The following is a 19525-nucleotide window of genomic DNA, read 5'->3' on the forward strand; positions in this document are numbered from 1 at the left end:
TGAAAACAGGAGGAGTTGAGTTACTGGTCCATCCAACAAATTGCCTTTCTCAACATGTCTGGCGCTGCACCATCTCTGCTTCACCATTTGCATCCTTCCTCACATGATGCAGAAGCCAGCCTTTTTTTTTTTTTTTTTTTTCATTAAATAAATAGATTTTTTGCTCTTGGTGCTTGAGCTATTCAGAGATGGGAACTCAAGTATGTATTTCCATTCCTGGGGAAGGGAAATGGGATTTTAGGGGCAAGTAACATCTCGATTCTTCTGAGCCTTCAAAATGCAACAGCACCTTCCTCCCTTGTAAGGCATTAATGTGATTGTCAGCTGTTTCCAGTGGTTAGTGTCCTTCCACTTTGTGATTAACTGCCTCTGCTATCCCTACATCTTATCTGACCACAGTAGTATTTCCACCATGCATGTTGTTGTCTGATCTAATTTTCACTGTCTTTACATGAAAAACATGAGGAAATTGGCTCTTAACTCGAAAGAAATAGAATTTATGAGACAGCGTCCTTATGTGGAAAAAAGATGTTAGCAAAATCTGTAATGAAAGAATTGGGGTGATTCTGTATGGAACAAACAGTTTTGCACAGGTAAATGAGCCATCCAACAAAGACAGCACATTGCTGTCTATCTCCACTTGATGGCCCAACCAGATGAACACTCCACATCTATCATCCTTTGGAGCTGGTTGGACTCAATCCTGAAACCATTTTAAAGGCCTCTGACCTGTGAAAGGTGTGCAGAATGAAGCCCAAGAGAATGTCAATATACCTAAAATCTGTTTTCACAGTATGGCCTGCTGTAGGAAGGTCGAGTCTGCATCAGTTACGTTACAGTCAGGATGCCTGGCATCTATCTTGTGCAACAACTGGAGACATCAAGCTTGTCATGTCAAAACATAACAAAGAGGAGGGAGATGGCAAGCCACTTTAAAAGGCCTGGAAGACCCTTCTCTGTAGCAGTCATGGTCCTTATTTTGCATCATTAAGTCTGCAAGGAGTCCTGTGCTGTCTGGAAGGACAGTCAGGATACCTCTCCAGGGATTTGGAGGGATAAGTGCATGTTCACACTCTCTGTTTAGAGTCAGGACACCATCAAGCAAGGATGATAAACTGGAAAGAAGTGTGTCCAAAGAAGTGTGACCTGCCAGTCAGACTGCTGCTCATCAGAGTCCACAGCAGTGTCTGACCTCTAGGATGCTCACTGCTGTGCCCTTGGATAGGTTTCACCATCCCTGTCACCATCTGAGCAGGGCAGAGTTTGATTTGCCTGACAAAGGACCATCCGCAGAGTGGACAACTCCATTCGAATGGAATCTTCAAGTCTCACCATTTACCCATTAAAAGAAATAATTACCTTTACCTCTCAATTGTCTTCCTGATGCAGGTGTCTAAAATAGCTAATGATGTGAGCTGTACCCATAGATGCCAGTCTCTCTTCATTGACTCTAAGGAGAGCTTTGGTGACAATACCAACTCCACAGACAGGTAAAGCTGCCTGTAGTGAATCTCGCTGGCGACCTGAGCTCACAGCCTAGAACTGAAGGGGACCTTAAAAGTTGTCCTCAGTTCCCTTGCATGGGATTACAGCTCCTCACTACTGCCGTAGCAGAATGCAGCCATGATGGTGTCAGCAGGCACAGAGGGCTGCACAGTGGAACAGTCTCTTCCTGTCAGGTCATATGGTGAGCACACCTCCCCCCACACCCAAAATATCCACCCTGGCTTTCTTTCCCAACAGAGCATAGGATGCATAGGACATCTGTAAAATGCCCCACCCCATTTCTACACTTAGTTCCTACAGCTGTTGCAAATACCCAGTCATGTTCACACATGCACACAAACACACACCTGCACGTGCATTCACACTTCAGAGGGACAGCACTTTGGGGGCAAATCAGCATCTGAAAAGCTGCGGTATTCCTGGGGGTTACTTGAATAACAGGAGCTGGAAGACCAGGCCAACAGCTCTGCAAATCAGACCAGGGCAAAAATATTTATCCAGGGGCAGGAAGCCTTGCTAGGTTTAGAAAATAAGAGAAATAGCAGAAACATGACTTGTTGGCATAGCAGTGGTTGAGGAAAGAAATGTCTTTAGATACCTTCATTACGCAAGTACTAAGAAGAACCTAGGAGGCCACATGAGGGCTGGCAGGAAGGCAGTGGAAAGGAAAGGCAAGCTCTGCACATACAGCTTCGGGCGTGTCTCAGGGAGGAGGACACCTTCCCCATTGCACACTTTGCCTCATTCACAGTAGCCATAGAATATGGCTAAGAACTGGCCAGAGCTGCAGCTCAGTGTTGCAGAGCTGTAAGCCCCGCAGAAAGCTTTTCTATGTGCTAGAAACTGCTAGGTCTGATCTGAAATAACTGCATTATTACATGCAGTACTCATAGGTTTGATTCAGCCGATGGGAGGGAAATGCTTTTCTGCTGTTGGAGCAATGAATGGGAGACCAGTGGTTACTCTGAGGGTGAGAAGGTCCTTACCAGACCTGCAGTATTGGCTATTCCTCAGCACTCTGTCTCTGCACCCTTGAACAATACTACTCATCTCCTCCTAGCCAGTGTCTGGCTATCTCCACGCCCATGCCTCCCCAGTTTCTCCAGCCTCAGCATTACTACCCACCGACACACAGCCCCTTGCACTAGCACAAGTGGTAAAGGACGCGTGCACAGTCCATGTTGTCCCAAAACCAATGTGTGTGCCAAGGGAAGAGGAATGCGTTGTTTCAAGTGTGTAAGCAGCCCAAACCCCTTGTTGCCATCTCCTGAAGCTCCTGCTGCCCTGCAGAGGAAGTCTGGCCTGTAGCAATGGTGCTTGTGGCTCTAGATACGGAGGGCATGGTGCACAACCCACCCCTCTCTGCTTGATCCTTCCCAGTGGCCAAGAGGGGTTTGTAGGGATGGCTGCTTCTGCTTCCCGAGGATGGGGAAGGGTGTTGGGAGCTGGGGGTGATGACAGCTTGATGGACTGAGGGAGAAGGGGGTCTGTATGTCCCAAGATGGATGGGTTTAGGGATTCTGTTTGCAGGCAAGGAGAGAAAAAAGTGTAGGACGACTGGAGAGAGTGTAAAACACCCTTGTGCACAGCTCCCATGCTTCTTCTGAACCATCCTGACTGCCCATCAAATTCCCTTATCTGCTTCAGAAAAAAACACAAACACAGGCTTTTTTGTTATTTTTTCCTCACCAGAACTGCGCTGCCCTTTTTGTTGGTTTTACCTCAGCAAACGGTGGGCTCTATCCCTTGAGGCCAGCTGTCCATCTCCTTGATCTCACAGGTCAGCTCTGGTGTTGACCTGTTTGGAGAAACATGAAATAAGGTCTTCAGAAACCACCAGTTATCTTGTGGCCTTCATATGTCAAGTGAGCTGGCTCAAGTCTCAGCTTGATAAATATCCCAGTGTTTTATGCACACTCTTCCATCTCTGACTGCAGTGAGGGAGTGTTGTGTGTGGTCTTACTGAAGAAGAGCCAGTAGGTGTTTATGTGAAGTGCTGTAGTCCTCCCTCGGCCCCTCGGAGCCTGTGTCCATTTTACCATTCAGCTGAAATTGCCTGTACCTGGCGATGGGCAGGGGTGTTTCTATCTGTTCCCTTCCCAAGACAGGTACCATTGCAGCAAGTCAGCGAGACGCTCTGTTGTTCTGCTGGAATTTCAAGAAATAAATGTCCCCAGGCTGGTCTGGGTTGCAAAATCACTGTGTGTGAAGCTTTCAAAACCTTCCATGTATATGAGCTGATGGGAAGACTGTGAGTAGGAACAAACCCTGTCTGGGAGACAGAGCAAATAGAAAGAGTGCTGGCATTTACAGTCAACCCTGAGCACATCTGGACAACCTGTGGGTCTTTTGGAGGCAGGTGCAGGTAAGGTGAAATAATTTCTGCCCTGGATATCTCCTAACTGACAGTCCCTGTGAAATAACTATGTTTATGTACTCGCTGCTGTTTTGGGGGGTTGGCAGCAGGCTTGTAGCTGGCATTTTCAGACCCCAAAGCAAGGAACATAGCACTGCTCTCCCCTGCCTGCATTTCTTTGCAATGCTTCATATTTGGTTCAGGCAGTGTCAGGACTGCTGGCAACTTCATGCAGCTTACTATGGCTGAGCCTCTCACCCTTCCCCCAACTGCATTGGCATCATCTCAAACAAATGGATATTTCTGAAGTAATTCCCTAGTATGACATTTCTCATCAGTAATAGTTGCAGTTCTGTGTTGTGATTGCCATGTAAAGATATAGGGTAGGACAGGTAAATGAAGGGCAGAGAAGGTGAGAAGCAGTCAGGGTGGGAGGGTGGAGATGCTATCCACTCTCTGAAAGGTATAAAGAATTGTGTGCTTCACATAGCCTCTTAAAACCATCTTATGTGCATGGACGATACTTATCCATCTTTAAGAAAACTGGGATGAGCAATCTCCTCTGCTTTCACATCCTGTTAAACTTCTTTTCAGATGTGAGACTGTTATAAAACATTGACTGAATGGTGCTGGCAAAGCAGATGCTGCTGCACATAACCTGGACTGTAAAAGAACATGGAAAAGTTTCTGGGCTGCTCAGCAGGGGTGGCCTTGGTGTGTTTTCTGAAAGGGGAGCCCTAGGATCACACTGCCATGCCGAGTTCAAAAGTACCATGTCCCCAGAATGCACAGCTACTATGTGGTTAACCATATGGTTGCTCAGTGTCTTTGGGAGTGGTTTACAACTGTGCGTGGGTGGTAGATTCAGCAGGAAAATATTTGATTATGCTAAGGAAATTCTCTGATGTGCTGCAGCTGTAATACCTCTTGCATTAGTCAAACAATAGCACTCCAGCTACCTTATCCATCACATTAAAGATGACTTATATACTTAAGACACAAGTGTGCGTGTGGCTTTCTGCCATCTTGCATTCTCAGCTGAGGTCAACCTTACATAGTGTGTCCTTATTTCCAGGCTTTTCTCATCTGTGGTGTTATGTCCTTCCCATTCACTAAACAGCTTTCCGTCTCCTGGAAAGCAGGAATTCCGTTCTCACATTATCTTGATCCTAATTAAGGTCCATATATTCTTATTGTCACAAACAGCATTAGTAAAATGTCACCTGCAACAGCAAGTTCTGGGGCATGGACTTTCAGGCAGCTCTGAAATGTGTAACTGCAAGTGGTCATTTCCTTGAAAGGAATCTCAAGTCCAGCACTTCAGAGTTTTAGGAAAATTTTCTTAATCTGCGTGAAAAAATATGCATTACTTGGTATCCTCCTGGTACCATTAGCCAGCCTTTCTGTTTCTGTCCTCCTGGGTACCCTTTCCTGCTTCTCTTGATTTACCCTTCACCTTTCTTTCACTGAAATTCCTAACTCCAAGCAAATCTCTGATACAGCTGTGCATCCACTGCAACCTGCAGCCTGCCTACTGACCCCAGGAAGAGCAGAAACAACAGATTGTGCTTTTCTAGCCAGGACCCAAACAATAGTGGAAAACTCAGTGCCATGTACACATTGTATTTCCCTCACAAACCTAGTGTTTAGGGACCTTAAACATCCTATGGCTAGTGAGCAGCCGAGTTCTTTCTATCCAGCATGGTGCTGTCTTTGTCTTGCAAGTAGATTTGCCAGGACACCAAACCAGTATGTGCTAAAACATCCCAGTCTGAGTGGTTACATGTCTAAGCCCCATTGGAATCCACAGCTGGAAGCCACCAGTCTTCATCCTCCTTGTGCCTTGTCCAAAGGCTGTTGTCATGAACAGTGCCCAGCACAACATGGGCAGATGGTAACAGTGGTTGTGGTCATCTTGTATGTGACACTTCTGTCATTAGGACTGGGTCTGAGAACACCTGCAGAAACTTAAAGGGACCTCTGTGTGTTTTGAGGTTCTCCATCCTAAAATATGTCATTCAGTACACTTATGTCTCATAGCTGCTGTGCAGTGCCAGAGCTGAGAGCACTCTAACATCAGTATGTCACAAGCTCAACTATTCTTTCCTAAGACATATAATTTTTAAGCATTGTAAGCACATAAAAAGGATTAAATTAAGAAGTGCCAGGTGCAAAGGAAACCTCCCTACTGCACCATCAAAAGCTAGACCTTAATCAAGAATGTGAAAACAATTCTAGTAATGCTGCATTTCACTGGGTAATTGGAGGATGACAACAGACTAAGTAGGAGAATTTTCTACCCTGTGATCATGCGGTGATATTTGCATTTTCACTGATGCTGTTGTGAGTGCAGAAGGGAACTGGGTGAATACAACGAGTGGCCAGTTCTCTGGAGGAGAAGTCCTGGCAGCCCAAGCACAACCCAGAATGAATCTGGCTCAGAATGGCACTAAGTCTATTAATAACAGTTGGTTATTCTGCTTTACCTCCAACCTTTACCAAATCTTAAACTCCCAATTTTCAGAGAATAAACAAGACTTATTTTATCTTTGCTTGGTTAGAAAGCAACCTCAAAGTGAGCTGAAAGCATGCCATTTCTTTGAGAGAGACGACCCAGTAGTTCAGCTAGACTGACGTTCCTGGAGCTCCTGTCCAGCACACCTTGTCGCGTCCCTGGGACAGCCTGGTGCTCAGCAAAGCCAGACGCATTAAAGGGTTTCTCTCCTTGAAGACAACTAGTACTGCGATGCTGGAAAGCAGTGAGGAAGTTCACCACTTGAGGACAACTCCTGCCTCTTCTGAAGTACTTGCTAGACGTGAAGGAATGTAACCACGACCTACTCTAGTAGTTCCTCTGCCTGATATTTTTCCACCTGTCTGAGTCAGTTAAGGAGCGTGGAAAGATTTAGTCTGTGGGTTGAGGTTTTTCTTTCATATCTCACCAGCTACGGTCAACACCTACTCCAACTAAACTTATGAACTGCAGCTGAAATAGTAAGTCATCTATGGAGATACCTAGGAGATGTCAAGCATTTTTATTACATGTTTTTTCTCTTACAGATAAAACTTTCAGTGACAATTTCCCTCTGATACAGGATACCCTAACTAAAGGGTGGTATAGAAACCTGTCCTGGTAAAGTGGCCTAAAACCTAGAAAAACAAAGTATGTCTCAGAAAGTGCTGGAAATAACACTATTATCATTACTAAACATGCAATGAAGGGCTTGCTTTTGTCGCATGATGTTTGCAAAAGGAGGGGCATGGTACAGGTCCCAGCGCTCATTTTGAAAGATCAAGTAAGGACTATTAGCAGCTTTTCCCATGCTGTTGAGGTAGCAACAAGCACCTCTACCCTCAACACATGGACAGAAGATTTCAAGAACTCTTGAATGGTGCCTGTCTCAGGTCCGAGGATAAAAACTGTGTGGCAGCCTCAGTCTCTTTTTTATTGAACTGCCTGTGGGATGGAGCTGGATTTCAGTTCTGACACTGCAACTCCTGCTGAACTAGTTCATGCACGACATGGTGCTCTGCTTTCAGCACATGCAAGATTGAATCTCATGTTTCATGCAGGGCCAGAGAGGTTTGCATCCATCACTTCTGCCTGCTTCTCCTGTCTCTTTTCTTTAGGTATGAGGATGGAAGTAAAGGTCAGGGTCCTGGGAGGCCCATGGAGGAGTGTAACATTGCAATGCAATGTGAGGACACCATGTAGAGGACCGTGTTGCAGTTCAGAGGCTCGTGCAAGGGCTGGTTGGTTGGGCCTTTTGAGCTGATGTTGCTATAGGTGACCCATTTTGGGTTCAGTACTGCAGGGCTCACTGGACCAAAATGATGGAGCACAAAGACAAAATAGCTGCTGTGCTGAATCAGGAGAGTCCTCAAACTCTGGTCTGCAGGAGGTCAGGAGGGGAGAGCCAGGACGGTTCTTCCTGGACTGGAGACAGTTCTGTGAACTGATGCAGAGGTGAGACCTCCTCATTCCAGTGAAACAAAATCTCCTTGTGCTACACGTCCTCTACGGAACAGGAGGAAAACATTTTAATTGTACTCTCATTCACCCACTCCTTTTCCTTCTGAAGTTTTGAATTATTTACTCCGTTCTCAGGGCATTGCAAGTGGTTTCCCCTACAAACCCACGCCCTCCCCCTGCCTTTCCTTTGGGCTATTTTCTCCCACACACAATATCAAGAAATGAAGTGTCATGAAACCTTTTCTGATTCATCACACATGTGGGGAAGATCTTAGTAAGAAAGGGAGATAAGGTGTGAGAGCACTAGCAGCACTTTGTTTTCAGCTGGTGAGGTGAGGTTTGCTTCAGCAAAGCCAACTGGAGCGTGGTGGCTTCAAGCAGCCCGGAGGTTTGGAGTGGGGAGCACAGTACTGCACTGTTAAAGGGGACCTGTTTCCAAAGCAGGGCTGTTTGCACTCCCCTTGACTCATAGGTCCAACCAATCTTTGCACTTTGAGGAGCCATGGATAGGCCGCAAACCTGTCTGAAAGTCTATGGAGATGCAGTGGAGCAGTAAAGGAACGCTGGGAGGTTTGCAAACTCTCTGTACTTGAAGGTGATTCCTACATCCCATTGGCAAGAGTAAAGTGAATCCAAAAAAGATGAGGTAAGGCTATGGGGCCTTTTCAACCATACTGTGAATATCACTTCTAATTCTGCATGTTTTCAGGAATAGTTTGGGGAAGCTTGGAGGGTTTCTTCTCACGTCATTGAGGAGGGACATGTTCCGTTGCTGTTCTTCATGTCGGAGCGACCTGTGCAGCCTGCACAGCTTCACCTTATTCAAGGCAGAAACTGGGCTTGGAGCTGCGCAGCCTTACAGATTTGTTGCTGTTAAAGCCAAAACAAAGTCCAAAGCTATTTATGAAGAGGTGAGGTAGCACCAGCAGTTGGGTGACATGCTGTAACTGCCAGAGATCCTTTAGACCAGGGAAAGGTTCTGTGCAGCCCGCAGACCCGGAGGTCCTCTGGCTTGCTCTGCCCTGGTCAGTGAAACTATGGAGGATTTAACTCCTACCACAGCACTGCACATGATACCATATAGAGGTACTAACCCATTCCTGAAAGCACACTCGGAAGGGATTATGCTGGACCTTAAAGCCCTGATGTTTGGCTGATGTTGTATGTTCAGACTGGAAAGTAGCTGCTTTGACCTCAAGAAGGGACACACAATTTCTTCTTCAGCTGCAACACTTTGATCACAAAAATTGTCTGCATCAAGACCTTCTCGGAATCTGTGATTCTTGACTGACATGAGGTCCCAGAGCGTGTGGCTCTCTGAAGGCCTGACATACCATGCCACTTCTCATCCTGCCAAACAGATACAGAGTGAACTTTCTTCCCCCGAACACCACAGGTTTCCACTTTCCTTTGGGAGGAAATGTTTTAACCACATCTGTGAAAATCCTCTTTGGTTCTGTTGGCATGCATCGCTTGGGTCTTGTGACTATTTTTCCTCTCGCTGCGTCATTTCACTTTGAACGAGTGGCTTTCTGCTGCCTTGCTGTTTAGTAACTATTTTCCAGGTATCTATCTCCCAGGGCTGCAGGACTTCTTTCTGTTCACAGACTTCCTCCGCAGTGCAGAGGGTGACAATGAAACTGCTGATTATTCCTTCCCTTCATTGGCTAAATAGAATAATTAACATGTGGCTGATAAGGGCAGACAGAACTTGTCAGGGTCAGTTTGCCCGTGCTAAATTACACACTCTCAGAATGAGAGGTTCTAGCTTGTCTCCTACATCCTCTCTGAAAAATTGGGTGGGATATAAAATCTTGTCCGGTATTGAATCTGTTCCTAATAGCAGTGATCACTGTTTTACCACAGGGTTACAAGTAGACTTCAGATTTTCCAAGTGCCAGGATCAAAGGCTGCATTTGGTACTCCAAGACAAGACCCTGTCTTGTCTGTATCAAACAGGGTGTTCTCTCTCACCAAGTCTTCTCTAGCTTTTTCTAGCTGTGGAAAAAATCACACACACACACACCCCCCCCCCATTCACTTCTAATCATGACCAAGCTGCAGAGCAACTTGTGATGTTATGGTGTTATCTTGGTAAATTTAGTTGCTTCCAGCAGATGGCATGGCAGCTGTGCAGCCCTGAGCCAGGCTGGTTCTTCTCCTTGCTCGGGCTGCTGGAATAATTCCTCAGTTTTTCTGCGGACAGAAGTGTTTGGTTTTTTTTTTTTTCCTTAGTACTCAAAATAAATGGGGTTAAAAACATTCTTGCTCTTTTCAATTCATGTCCAAGAAAAGATGTTATTTCTATTTTATGCATTTTTATACCATTTTTTGTTTTATTTTTCAATGTACATAACTCTACAATCACTTTATTGTAGAAAATCTGTGAAGACAAATTGTATTTGTATTGTACTCACAAATATGCTAACCATTGGGCACTGGTCTTTCACATATAAAAAGTCTGCCCTCAACTTATGCATCTTGGCTTTCTGTATGGCAGAGGGGAAGAATTAGGCACTTCATGCTAGCTTCACTAGTAGGCAGCTAGCAGGCAAAGCAGAGACCAGTTACAAGAAGCAGCTGGTAATTTTAACTGATTGATTACAATTCAAATATATTTGTTAGGTTTTTAGGTACATTCCTCTGTATGGTCTCAAAAATGCAAAAATATTGTAGACAGATATGCTTGCATTAAAAAAAACCAAACCAAATTAAAGCAAAAAAACCACCAAACAAGCCAAATATGAAGGCAATTGTTTTTGCTGCTAATGTCAAAGTTTGTTCTGATAAAAACATGTTACTCCACTGATTGTGCTTGGGCATAGCAAGAGTGGACATCACAACCCCTCCACACAGATCTCCAGAAGCCATTCTTTAAAACACTTGTCTTCAAGTCAATTCACTTACATTATTCATTCATCAACTATTTAAATTAGGGGGAAAAAATCTACCAGAAATGGGGGTAGCATATTCTATTTGCATTGCAAGAAATGTAAAATAGAATTTGTCTTTACTTAACCATGCACTTGTGTATTTTAAGCCAAGACAAGCTGACTCAAAAAAGACAACTCTCAGCATTTGATTCTCCTTCTGTTTAGTCAAAACACATTCCAATTTTTCCTGATTGACCTAACAGACTTTATTAACTTACTACCCAATTCACAAAAAGCTGAGTAAAATGAAAATATTTCTCCATGAGTCATCAAAGCTTCTAGTCCACCAGGTTTTGCACTTGCAAGGAAAAAAAGCTCAAAGTATTTTTCTTTGCAAGCAAAAGCATGCTGGGGCTTGGGGAGAGAGGGGGAAGCAGGATGTGTGTCTCAAGGATTTAGGCATCACAGCTGTGGGGGGTGGCACCTTCCCCCATTTGGGATCCGTAATCCTGAGTCCGTTCCTGAAATGAGGAACCTAACACAACCCTGGAGGACATCTGTATATGTATATATGTGCATGCATGTATATGTGAAGACAGATAAAACAGTACTCCCTTCTTTACCCAATAGGCCTTTTATGGTTCTTGAAGCATGTTAGCATCCTGTTTGGTGCTCAGATAAGCGCTCACCCAGGACAGGAGGCATTATGTGCCCTGATGGAAATGCTGACTGCCAGCCCCGAAACTGTCAAGCCCATGGGCTCTCTCTGCCTCTCCTGCTCCGTTACAACTTGACCATGTTCATCCAGAATATTGAGAGAGATGCAGGATTTCAGGCTTTGGCAAGGTTAGATGGCTGTTGGTTGGGATTTTGGGGATGAGTTTCAAGCAAAGTTGCCAAAGTAGTCCTTTGACTTCATTACGCTAACTTGCTTATTTTCTTCTTTGATATGGGCAGTCAGTATTATTAATTTGATTTGGTACCAATATGTTTATTCAAAAGGAATGCTGGCTTGGGTTTTCTAGCTAGACTTCTACAGAAGCTGCTGTTCTAACTTCACTATCTGCTGTTTGCAACTTTTACAAAGTCATCTTCTGTATTTAGCAGGTGGTCAAAAATAATTTTCCATTTGCTGAGAAAATTAGCAGAATGGTTAAACTACAGAGGAAACAGAGAGGGGAAAAGCAGCAACAGCCTTTTGAGTATCAAAACTAGTGTAACATATATGTGTATATCCTAGCTGCTAGTGGAAAAAAGGAAATTTGCCAGGGAAATAGTTTTTTGAGGGAAAAACATGCTATGGTCTGTGTATATGTCACTAAAACCACATCTTTGAGTCATTCACTTAAATTTTTGATGCAGAGAGCAGGGGCAAAGGCACTGCCACCACTTGGTCCTTGTTCCCAGGGTAAGTGCCACAACTGGCTGTGCTGCAGCCGGGCAGGTCTCCGTGTCCGCAGGGTGCTGTAGGTGGGACCTGTGCTGGGCTAGATTTAATTACACCTGGAAATGCTGTCTGCGCAGATCAGATGGTGGCAGCAGCTTACAGGTGGTGATCTGTGCATACAGCTGTATTCCTGCTTTCTTGCCGAGCACGGCCCTGGGGCAGACCTGCACTGGAAGAACCAGTGATGCAGCTCCCAATCTGCTGTTTCCACTCATCCCAGCTGGCGGCCAAGGGAGCAGGGGCTGGAAAGTGACAGCAGAAAGAGATGGGAAGAGATGGGGAGTGCAGAGAGGTGCAGGCACCTTCCTCACAGGGTGAGAACCTGGTTCAGAGAACACTTGAGGGTCAGACCCATTTGTATATGTGTGTAACAGACTTAACTCCAATGTGTGTGCAAGGCCTTCATCACCCTTACACTGATGTTTCCCTTCAACAGAAACGACCTGGGAGCGGCCAAGCAGTGTGCCTGGGACTCCAAAGAGCCCTGTGTCACAGAAGAGTTCTGCAGGTACTGTTTGATGCTGTGCCTGACCACTGCGCTGGGTGAATCTGCTTCTCTGCCACTCAGCAGAGCAAAGGGAAATGCTGTGATTACATGGGATGTATATTTAATGTACACGGTCATGTGGAGTGTGGCAGAGTAAACGTGGTGGGGCTTTCCCTTCTGATACATCTTCTTGCCTGTTGTCTGAAATGTCAGAGCTGACATGGCTCTTTCCTTGCAGTATGGAGGCAGATGGATGTCTAGAGGATGTTTTTCATAGATTTTTTTTGAACTCATGCACCTCTTTATCAGCAGAGCTGAGTGGGAAGTATGCTTGAAGACTGCGCATTTTGTTGTGATCAAAGGATTTGTGATGTAGTTGTGTATCTTGTTTTAACCCTACTTTAAGCATTATTCTTTGCTCAGTATATTCCAAAAATAAAGCACCCTACAGCTGTATACATGAACCGTAAACATCTTACAAGGCTTGCTTTCTTGATATGAAAAGCCCATCCCCATTAAACCAGTACTTTTTACATAACCCACTTCTTCAAACACGTCATTTTACCAAGCAGCGCTATGGAAACTGCTTTGAGTTTGGGGGTCTCTTTTTCTTGGCTCTTTCCAGCTCAGTAACTCCTGTCATAACTCCTGATAAGAGCCTGCTGCAAGATCCCAAGGGCGGAGTGGGCCCATGGGCTGAGCTTCTGTACGGTCGGGTTCTGGGATCTTTCTGGGTTGGAGTTAACACATCACATTGCCACATCACATTCCATTGGGATGAGGAAAAACACCTGTAGTTTCTTAGGCTGGAGGCAGTGAACACTGGTGACTCAAAAAAGGCACCATGATCTATATCTGTGTATTAAATTATGTGATTAGTTTTTAAAATGTGCAATTATTCATTTGCTACCAGCAGCAAGCCTGCTAACTCTCCATCTGTTCTTACAGTGAATGGCTACCACATCTCTGGGACCCCGGTACACCAGCTCGACTCTGGTAATATGAGCCTCCGAAAAGCCAGTGGGGACCCTCAGGTAGGTTCTGGGGAAAAAGCCGAACAGTAGTATCCAAGAATAAATGAGTCTCCACTTATGTAGTTTAGGAATCTGCCCAGAGCAGGAGATCAAGAGGCATTTTCTTTTAGAAACCATCAGATCACACAGATTTGTGGCATCTAGAATAGTTAGTCTTTCTGTCCAACTGGTAAAACAGTACAAAATGCCAAGACACTTTGGATTTTTTTGTCCTATTACTCCTTTCTGAAAAATCCACCAGGCCACTTCAGTCACTGTTAACAACCCTACAGACTTTCTTGCCACCTCAGCCTGAAGCCTGGGCCTGTCTCCAGCACAGTCCTCTCTCTAGACTTGCACATCTGCCCATGTCTGTATATCACTGTATTTTCTTGCAGCTCCAGCCTTCCCTCCCAAAGACAGTATTCACAAAGAATTTGTCTGAAGCTTATTTCTCAATTACTTCATCCATTCCTGCACGTCCTTTTACAGGCTCTCCTCTGTGCCTTACACAGCCCATGCCTCACCCATCTCATCCCCCCAGGCTAGCATTCAAGACACTGGCTCTTTGACAGCAGGTTTTCTCTGCCTGTTTGTCCAAATTTTCAGTAAATATCTCTGCACTTTTTCTTGCACCACTTCATGTCCCTGGGAGAGTCTTCCCCGCAGGTCTGTGGATGCAGCACAGGGCCCTCGTCCAGCTCCTCCCATGAAACTCTTTGCTCCCTGCCAAAACAGCAACAGTTGAATAGCTGGTGGGTTGCACTCCCATTGGGTTGTGCTTCCCTGCCCACTGGTGTTTTTTCCCCGGTGGTACCTGACCAGAGTTCTCTGTTTTGTTTCTGTATTAACTTATAGGTTCTTCTGCAGGGCTACTAAATACTCCCAGTGAAATGAGTGTTTCCTTTGTGTGCTGTTAGCATGCCGACCTGGGCTGCCTGTTGCTCTCAGCATAGAATCATAGAATCATAGAACGGTTTGGGTTGGAAGGGACCTTAAAGATCATCTAGTTCCAACCCCCCTGCTACGGGCAGGGACACCCTCCACAGACCATGTTGCCAAAAGCCCCATCCAACCTGGTCTTAAACACTTCCAGGGATGGGGCATCCACAACCTCTCTGGGCAACCTGTGCCAGTGCCTCACCACTCCAACAGTACAGAATTTCTTTCTAACATCTAATCTCAGTCGACCCTCCTTCAGCTTAAACCCATTACCCCTTGTCCTGTCATTACACTCCCTGATAAACAGTCCCTCTCCAGCTTTCCTGTAGGCCCTTCAGGTACTGGTAAGCCGCAATTAGATCTCCCCAGAGCCGCCTTTTCTCCAGGCTGAACAACCCCAACTCTCTCAGCCTGTCTCCATAGCAGAGGTGCTCCAGCCCTCTGATCAGCTTCATGGCCTCCTCTGGACTCACTCCAACAGCTCCATGTCTCTCCTGTACTGGGGCCCCCAGAGCTGGACGCAGTACTCCAGGTGGGGTCTCACAAGAGCGGAGTAGAGGGGCAGGATCCCCTCCCTTGACCTGCTGGTCACACCCCTTTTGATGCAGCCCAGGACACGGTTGGCTTTCTGGGCTGCAAGCGCACACTGCTGGCTCATGTTGAGCTTCTCATCAATCAATACCCCCAAGTCCTTCTCCTCGGAGCTGCTTTCAATCCACTCCTCGCCCAGCCTATAGTTGTGCTTGGGATTGCACCGACCCACGTGCAGGACCTTGCACTCGGCCTTGTTGAACTTCATGCATCCCTCTGATGTTCCCTATTTCTTTGTCTAAATTTTGCGTTATCTGCCAACTGTCCCTCTTTGCCTCAACCCACTTTCTCACCCACTGCCTCCTAGGTAATGGCCTTCAGCCTTGCCCTCGTGTGCCATTTCAGCTAAGTCAGCATTTCTGGTTTGGCTTGCCCACCAGTGGATTCATACCATCTCCCATGATACAGTCCAGCGCTTTGGATTCCTTGTTCCTTCCACATCTGTCCTGCTCCTTCCACTTAACTGTCCTGTGCTGCTGCTTCTCTGAGCTGTTTGCACAGGCTGGAGGCAGAGCATGTGGGCACCTAAACAAGGTCAAAGTGTTTTAGAAACTGACGTAGTGCATTACCAGACACCACTGTCCACATGTCTGCTGTGAGTCCCTCAGAGAACCCCAATAAACTTGCAGGCAGTGACTCCCTTTACAAAAAAGCTATGTTAATCCTTGTGCAACAAATCTCATTTCTCAAAGTATCTGATTCACAATGTTTTTGCAGTTGGCTTGGTATGCAAGTCAGATTAACTGACTCTCCCAGAACTTCCTTTGTGACAACAGTTGCCACTTTCACTTTTTATGGTGGTGGGTCTGACTCAAGTTTATAGCCACCTTTTTGGTCAAATTCACATCTGAGATACATGGGCAGTCCATTGCCATGCACTTGTTTGCTCAGCTGACTCAACCATCAGACTGACAAAAATCCCTTTCATGACTTTTCTCATTCACTTCAACAGCCTCCATGATACTTTCTTTCCATTGCTCCTTTATTACAGGTTTTTCCAAATTGAAGTCCTGGCTTCATTCCTGCTTTGAACCTATAACTAGTTTTGAATCTATAACTAGCTGCTGGTGCCATTAATTCTAAGAGCAGCTTGTGTCCATGCCAACTTGGGAGCCTGCTTTTCCTAGGATCTGTGGCTGCTTCTGCAGAAGAGTCCTTAGTAAGGAAAACACCTGTTGGTTGCAAGAAGCTGTCCTCTACACCCTGAAACTCCCATACGCTTTGGCCAGTCCCTCTCCTACTCGCCTGTCTTGGGCCATCCCAAGCTGCTTTGCCTCCACTGCCTCCTTGTCTGTTCTTGGCACAGGCTGTCTCCTGCTGCAGAGCAGCTTCCAGGCATTCTCCAGGATGCTTTCTCAGACCTGGGTAGCAGCCATCACGCAAACAAACGCTGGCAAGATCCCTCAGGCAAGCTCAGCCACATTTCTTGGAAACAGGTCAAGGGGGAAAAAGCCACAAACGAGAGCAACGCAGAGCTGTACTATGCTGGGCGCAGGGCCAGGCCTTGTTTACGGCTTCCTAGAGAGCAGCTAAACGCTGCCCGCTTAGGTGGTCGCAGCCACTGCGGGGGGGGGCAGCAGCAGGGCCCGGCCGGGACGCCGGCCCGCAGTGGGCCCGAGTGAAACCCCGCGCGTTCGGCCCTGGGCACGGTGCTGCTGACGGGACTTCGGCTGGACGTTCGGGCTGTAGCCCAAAGGCAGCGCGCTGCTCCGGGGCGCTACCCGGCTGGGGTCCGCTGACCGCACCCCCGCGCGTCCGGCCCTGCTCGCCTCCGCGGCGGCTGCTGTGGGCGCGGTGCCGGGTCAGGGGGGTTGCGGCCCAGCGGCTGCTGCCAGTGGCGGACTCGCACGCTGCGGACCAGTTCCCGCTGCCCCCGAGCCGGCAGCCGCGTCACCCGCCCCGGCCCGGCCCGGCGGAGGCGAGAGGCGGAGCGCCAGGCCGGTGCCGCCCCGAGGGCTCGGCCAGCAGGCGGTGGGGCCGGCGGCCCGCCTCGCCCGGTTCGGAGCCAGCTGCGCCGCCCGGCCCGGCCCGGCCCGGCATTGGCCGCGCGGTTTGGCGGCGGCGGGGGAGAGGCGGCCCTGCCGGGGCGGCGGCGCCGCCGCTTTCAGCTCCGCGCCGAGTCGTGCCGCGCTGAGCAAATCGAGCCGAGCCGTGCGGAGCCGAGCCGCCGGGCCATGGGGTCCGCCTAGCGCCCGCTCCGCGCCCGCCATGCTGGGCTCCGAGACCGGCCGTGACGATGCGCCCCGCTTATTTCCACAGACCACGGGGTCCCCGGCGGCGCCGCGGCGGCAGAGCAAGGAGAGCAGCCTGACGGTGAGTCCGGCGGGGGGCTCCGTGCTGAGCAGGGCTGGGGGAGGCGGGCGGGCAGAGCCTCCCCCGCGAGCGATGTGGGTGTTCAGTTAAGTCAGGGGCTCAGGGAGGGTTTGGGATCTCCGCCCTGGGCAGAACCCCGGTGTCATTTTCCCTTTGATTATGGTGGTCCTGGCATGGGCAGGAGATGAGGACGGGCCGAGGGAGGGGAACACGCGAGCTCCAGAGATGCTGGCTGGGAACCAGGTGTCCTGAAAAAACTTCCTCACCTGGTAGCCACCCCCAACAGCCTCTGTGTTTGGAGGAGCACTGGAAGGTCAGAGCAATCCAGACTGAAGAGATGGAGCATTGCCCTGCCAGGGCAGAGTACGTTTTTCTCAGAGGTGTCAGAAGGTGTTTTTCAGTGCCAGAGCGCCCAAGGTTTCTGATGGGAAGTATAGGCAAAGGCTTTAGGTTCAGTATGAAGTTAATCTTACATTTGCTTTTAATATTAGTAATTAAATAGAGCTGACTCAGTTAAGATGTTCTCCGTATCACGTTTACAGACATTAATATCTTTTGTATGCCTGGTGACCTCATCTGGAACACACTTTGCTCTTCTGGACTCAGTGCAGGACAGATGTGTAAAAACAGGAAGGAAAACAAAATAGGTTAATGAAAGTGGCTGGGAATAGAAAGATTTATTTAAAAGGAAATGATGAAGATGAATGAGCAGATAAATGAATTGCAGTGATAAAGGAGAGGCAATAAACCTCCTTACAGCTGCAAGCATTGGCAGGGTATAAAATCCACAAGAACAAAAGGAATAATTTAATGTTATACGTCATTGTTAACTGTTACTACAAGGAGGAGGTTGTTGTCTACATTATCACATGCAGCCTGTTGATTTGTCCATTAGCGGCCACAATTCTCTGGGTTTCTGGTGACAGGGACGAGGGCTCGAAAGGAGCACATGTAGGTGTCTGACTGCGGTGCAGGTCAGTCATTGACACGTAGGTATAGTTTTCTGGGGAAAAAAAATCTTCAACAATGTACTTGGTTATCAAAATCAATCGTTATGAATGAAAAATGTGTGGTTGCTGTTAATTAGTGTATTGAGGAAGCGGGGTGTCATGAAGTAGGTATAAATCTGTTGGTTTAGGCAGATTTGCAAATGCCCTGAGGAATTGTCTCCAGAGGGACTAGACATTGTCGCAAGGTGGGCTGCACTGGGTTGTAGGGCGCAGCACAAGAGTGAGAGCACTTGTGTTTCCGAAATAACTCGCTGTTTACGGGGGTGAGGGCTCAGGCTGTTCACTGAGGGTGGTTTTCACTGTCATATTTGCTAGCCCATGTGCTGTCTGGTAGTGTCTGCAAAGCAAGAAAGCGTGTGTTATGTCAGGGTCACTGGGTGTGCGTTTCTCCAGCAGAAGTCCAAAGCTTTCAAGTGCGATGCATCAGACAGACAAAACCAAGCTAATTTTAACAGCTCTTTGCTCCAAGCCATTGCCTGCATCAAGGAAGCGTTATGCAAAACAACATTCTCATACAGAGTGTAAACTGTAAAGCAATGTAAATTTTCCCCCTGTCTCCTAGGAGGTTATATGTGTTCAGCGCCTCTCAAGCTGACATTGGGATGTTCTGGTTAACAGAGCTGCAGGGCACATCCTTAGCTTACTGTCAGATGTTTTTTCTTGGTCTGTCGCAGTGCTCAGGCAGAATCTCTTCTTGGAGAGAAGAATTTTGTGATTAACTTTGGGGCGTTCAGTCCAGCAAATCTCCCCCCAAACTGAAATCCTGTGATAGGCAAACTGTGGACATCAGGTGATGTCCATCCTGACCAGCAGCTGAAGCCTAGCTGACTCTGTTTCACCACTTTCAGCAGAGGAGTGGGGGTTTGTTCCCATCTTCCTAGGAATGCATCTGCCTCCTCTACATCCAAATAGCCATTTAGGAGCATGGCTTCTGGAAATCCTGACGGCAGGTGGGAGCTGGAGTATTTCTCATCTGTATGCACGCAACAAAACTAAGAGTATGGTGTTTTCTCT

General features: G+C 47.3%; 1 protein-coding gene across 7 annotated transcripts in view; it reads left to right on the top strand.

Annotated features, from left to right (window-relative positions):
• Positions 1-19525, top strand: part of GAS7 (growth arrest specific 7) — a 105251-nt gene that overhangs the window by 47968 nt on the left and 37758 nt on the right. For 5 of the 7 annotated variants that reach the window (XM_075771031.1, XM_075771030.1, XM_075771033.1 and 2 more), the window contains exons 3-5: positions 12592-12663; positions 13591-13676; positions 17448-17501. In XM_075771031.1, the coding sequence (XP_075627146.1) occupies positions 12592-12663; positions 13591-13676; positions 17448-17501 (212 nt within the window). Of the gene's footprint in view, positions 1-12591; positions 12664-13590; positions 13677-16948; positions 17251-17284; positions 17502-19525 lie in introns of those variants that run through there. The other 2 variants (XM_075771034.1, XM_075771036.1) reach the window with 2 other exon arrangements.

Source organism: Balearica regulorum, chromosome 18 (genome assembly GCF_011004875.1).
Source record: "Balearica regulorum gibbericeps isolate bBalReg1 chromosome 18, bBalReg1.pri, whole genome shotgun sequence".
In the NCBI taxonomy this organism is placed as follows: Eukaryota; Metazoa; Chordata; class Aves; order Gruiformes; family Gruidae; genus Balearica; species Balearica regulorum.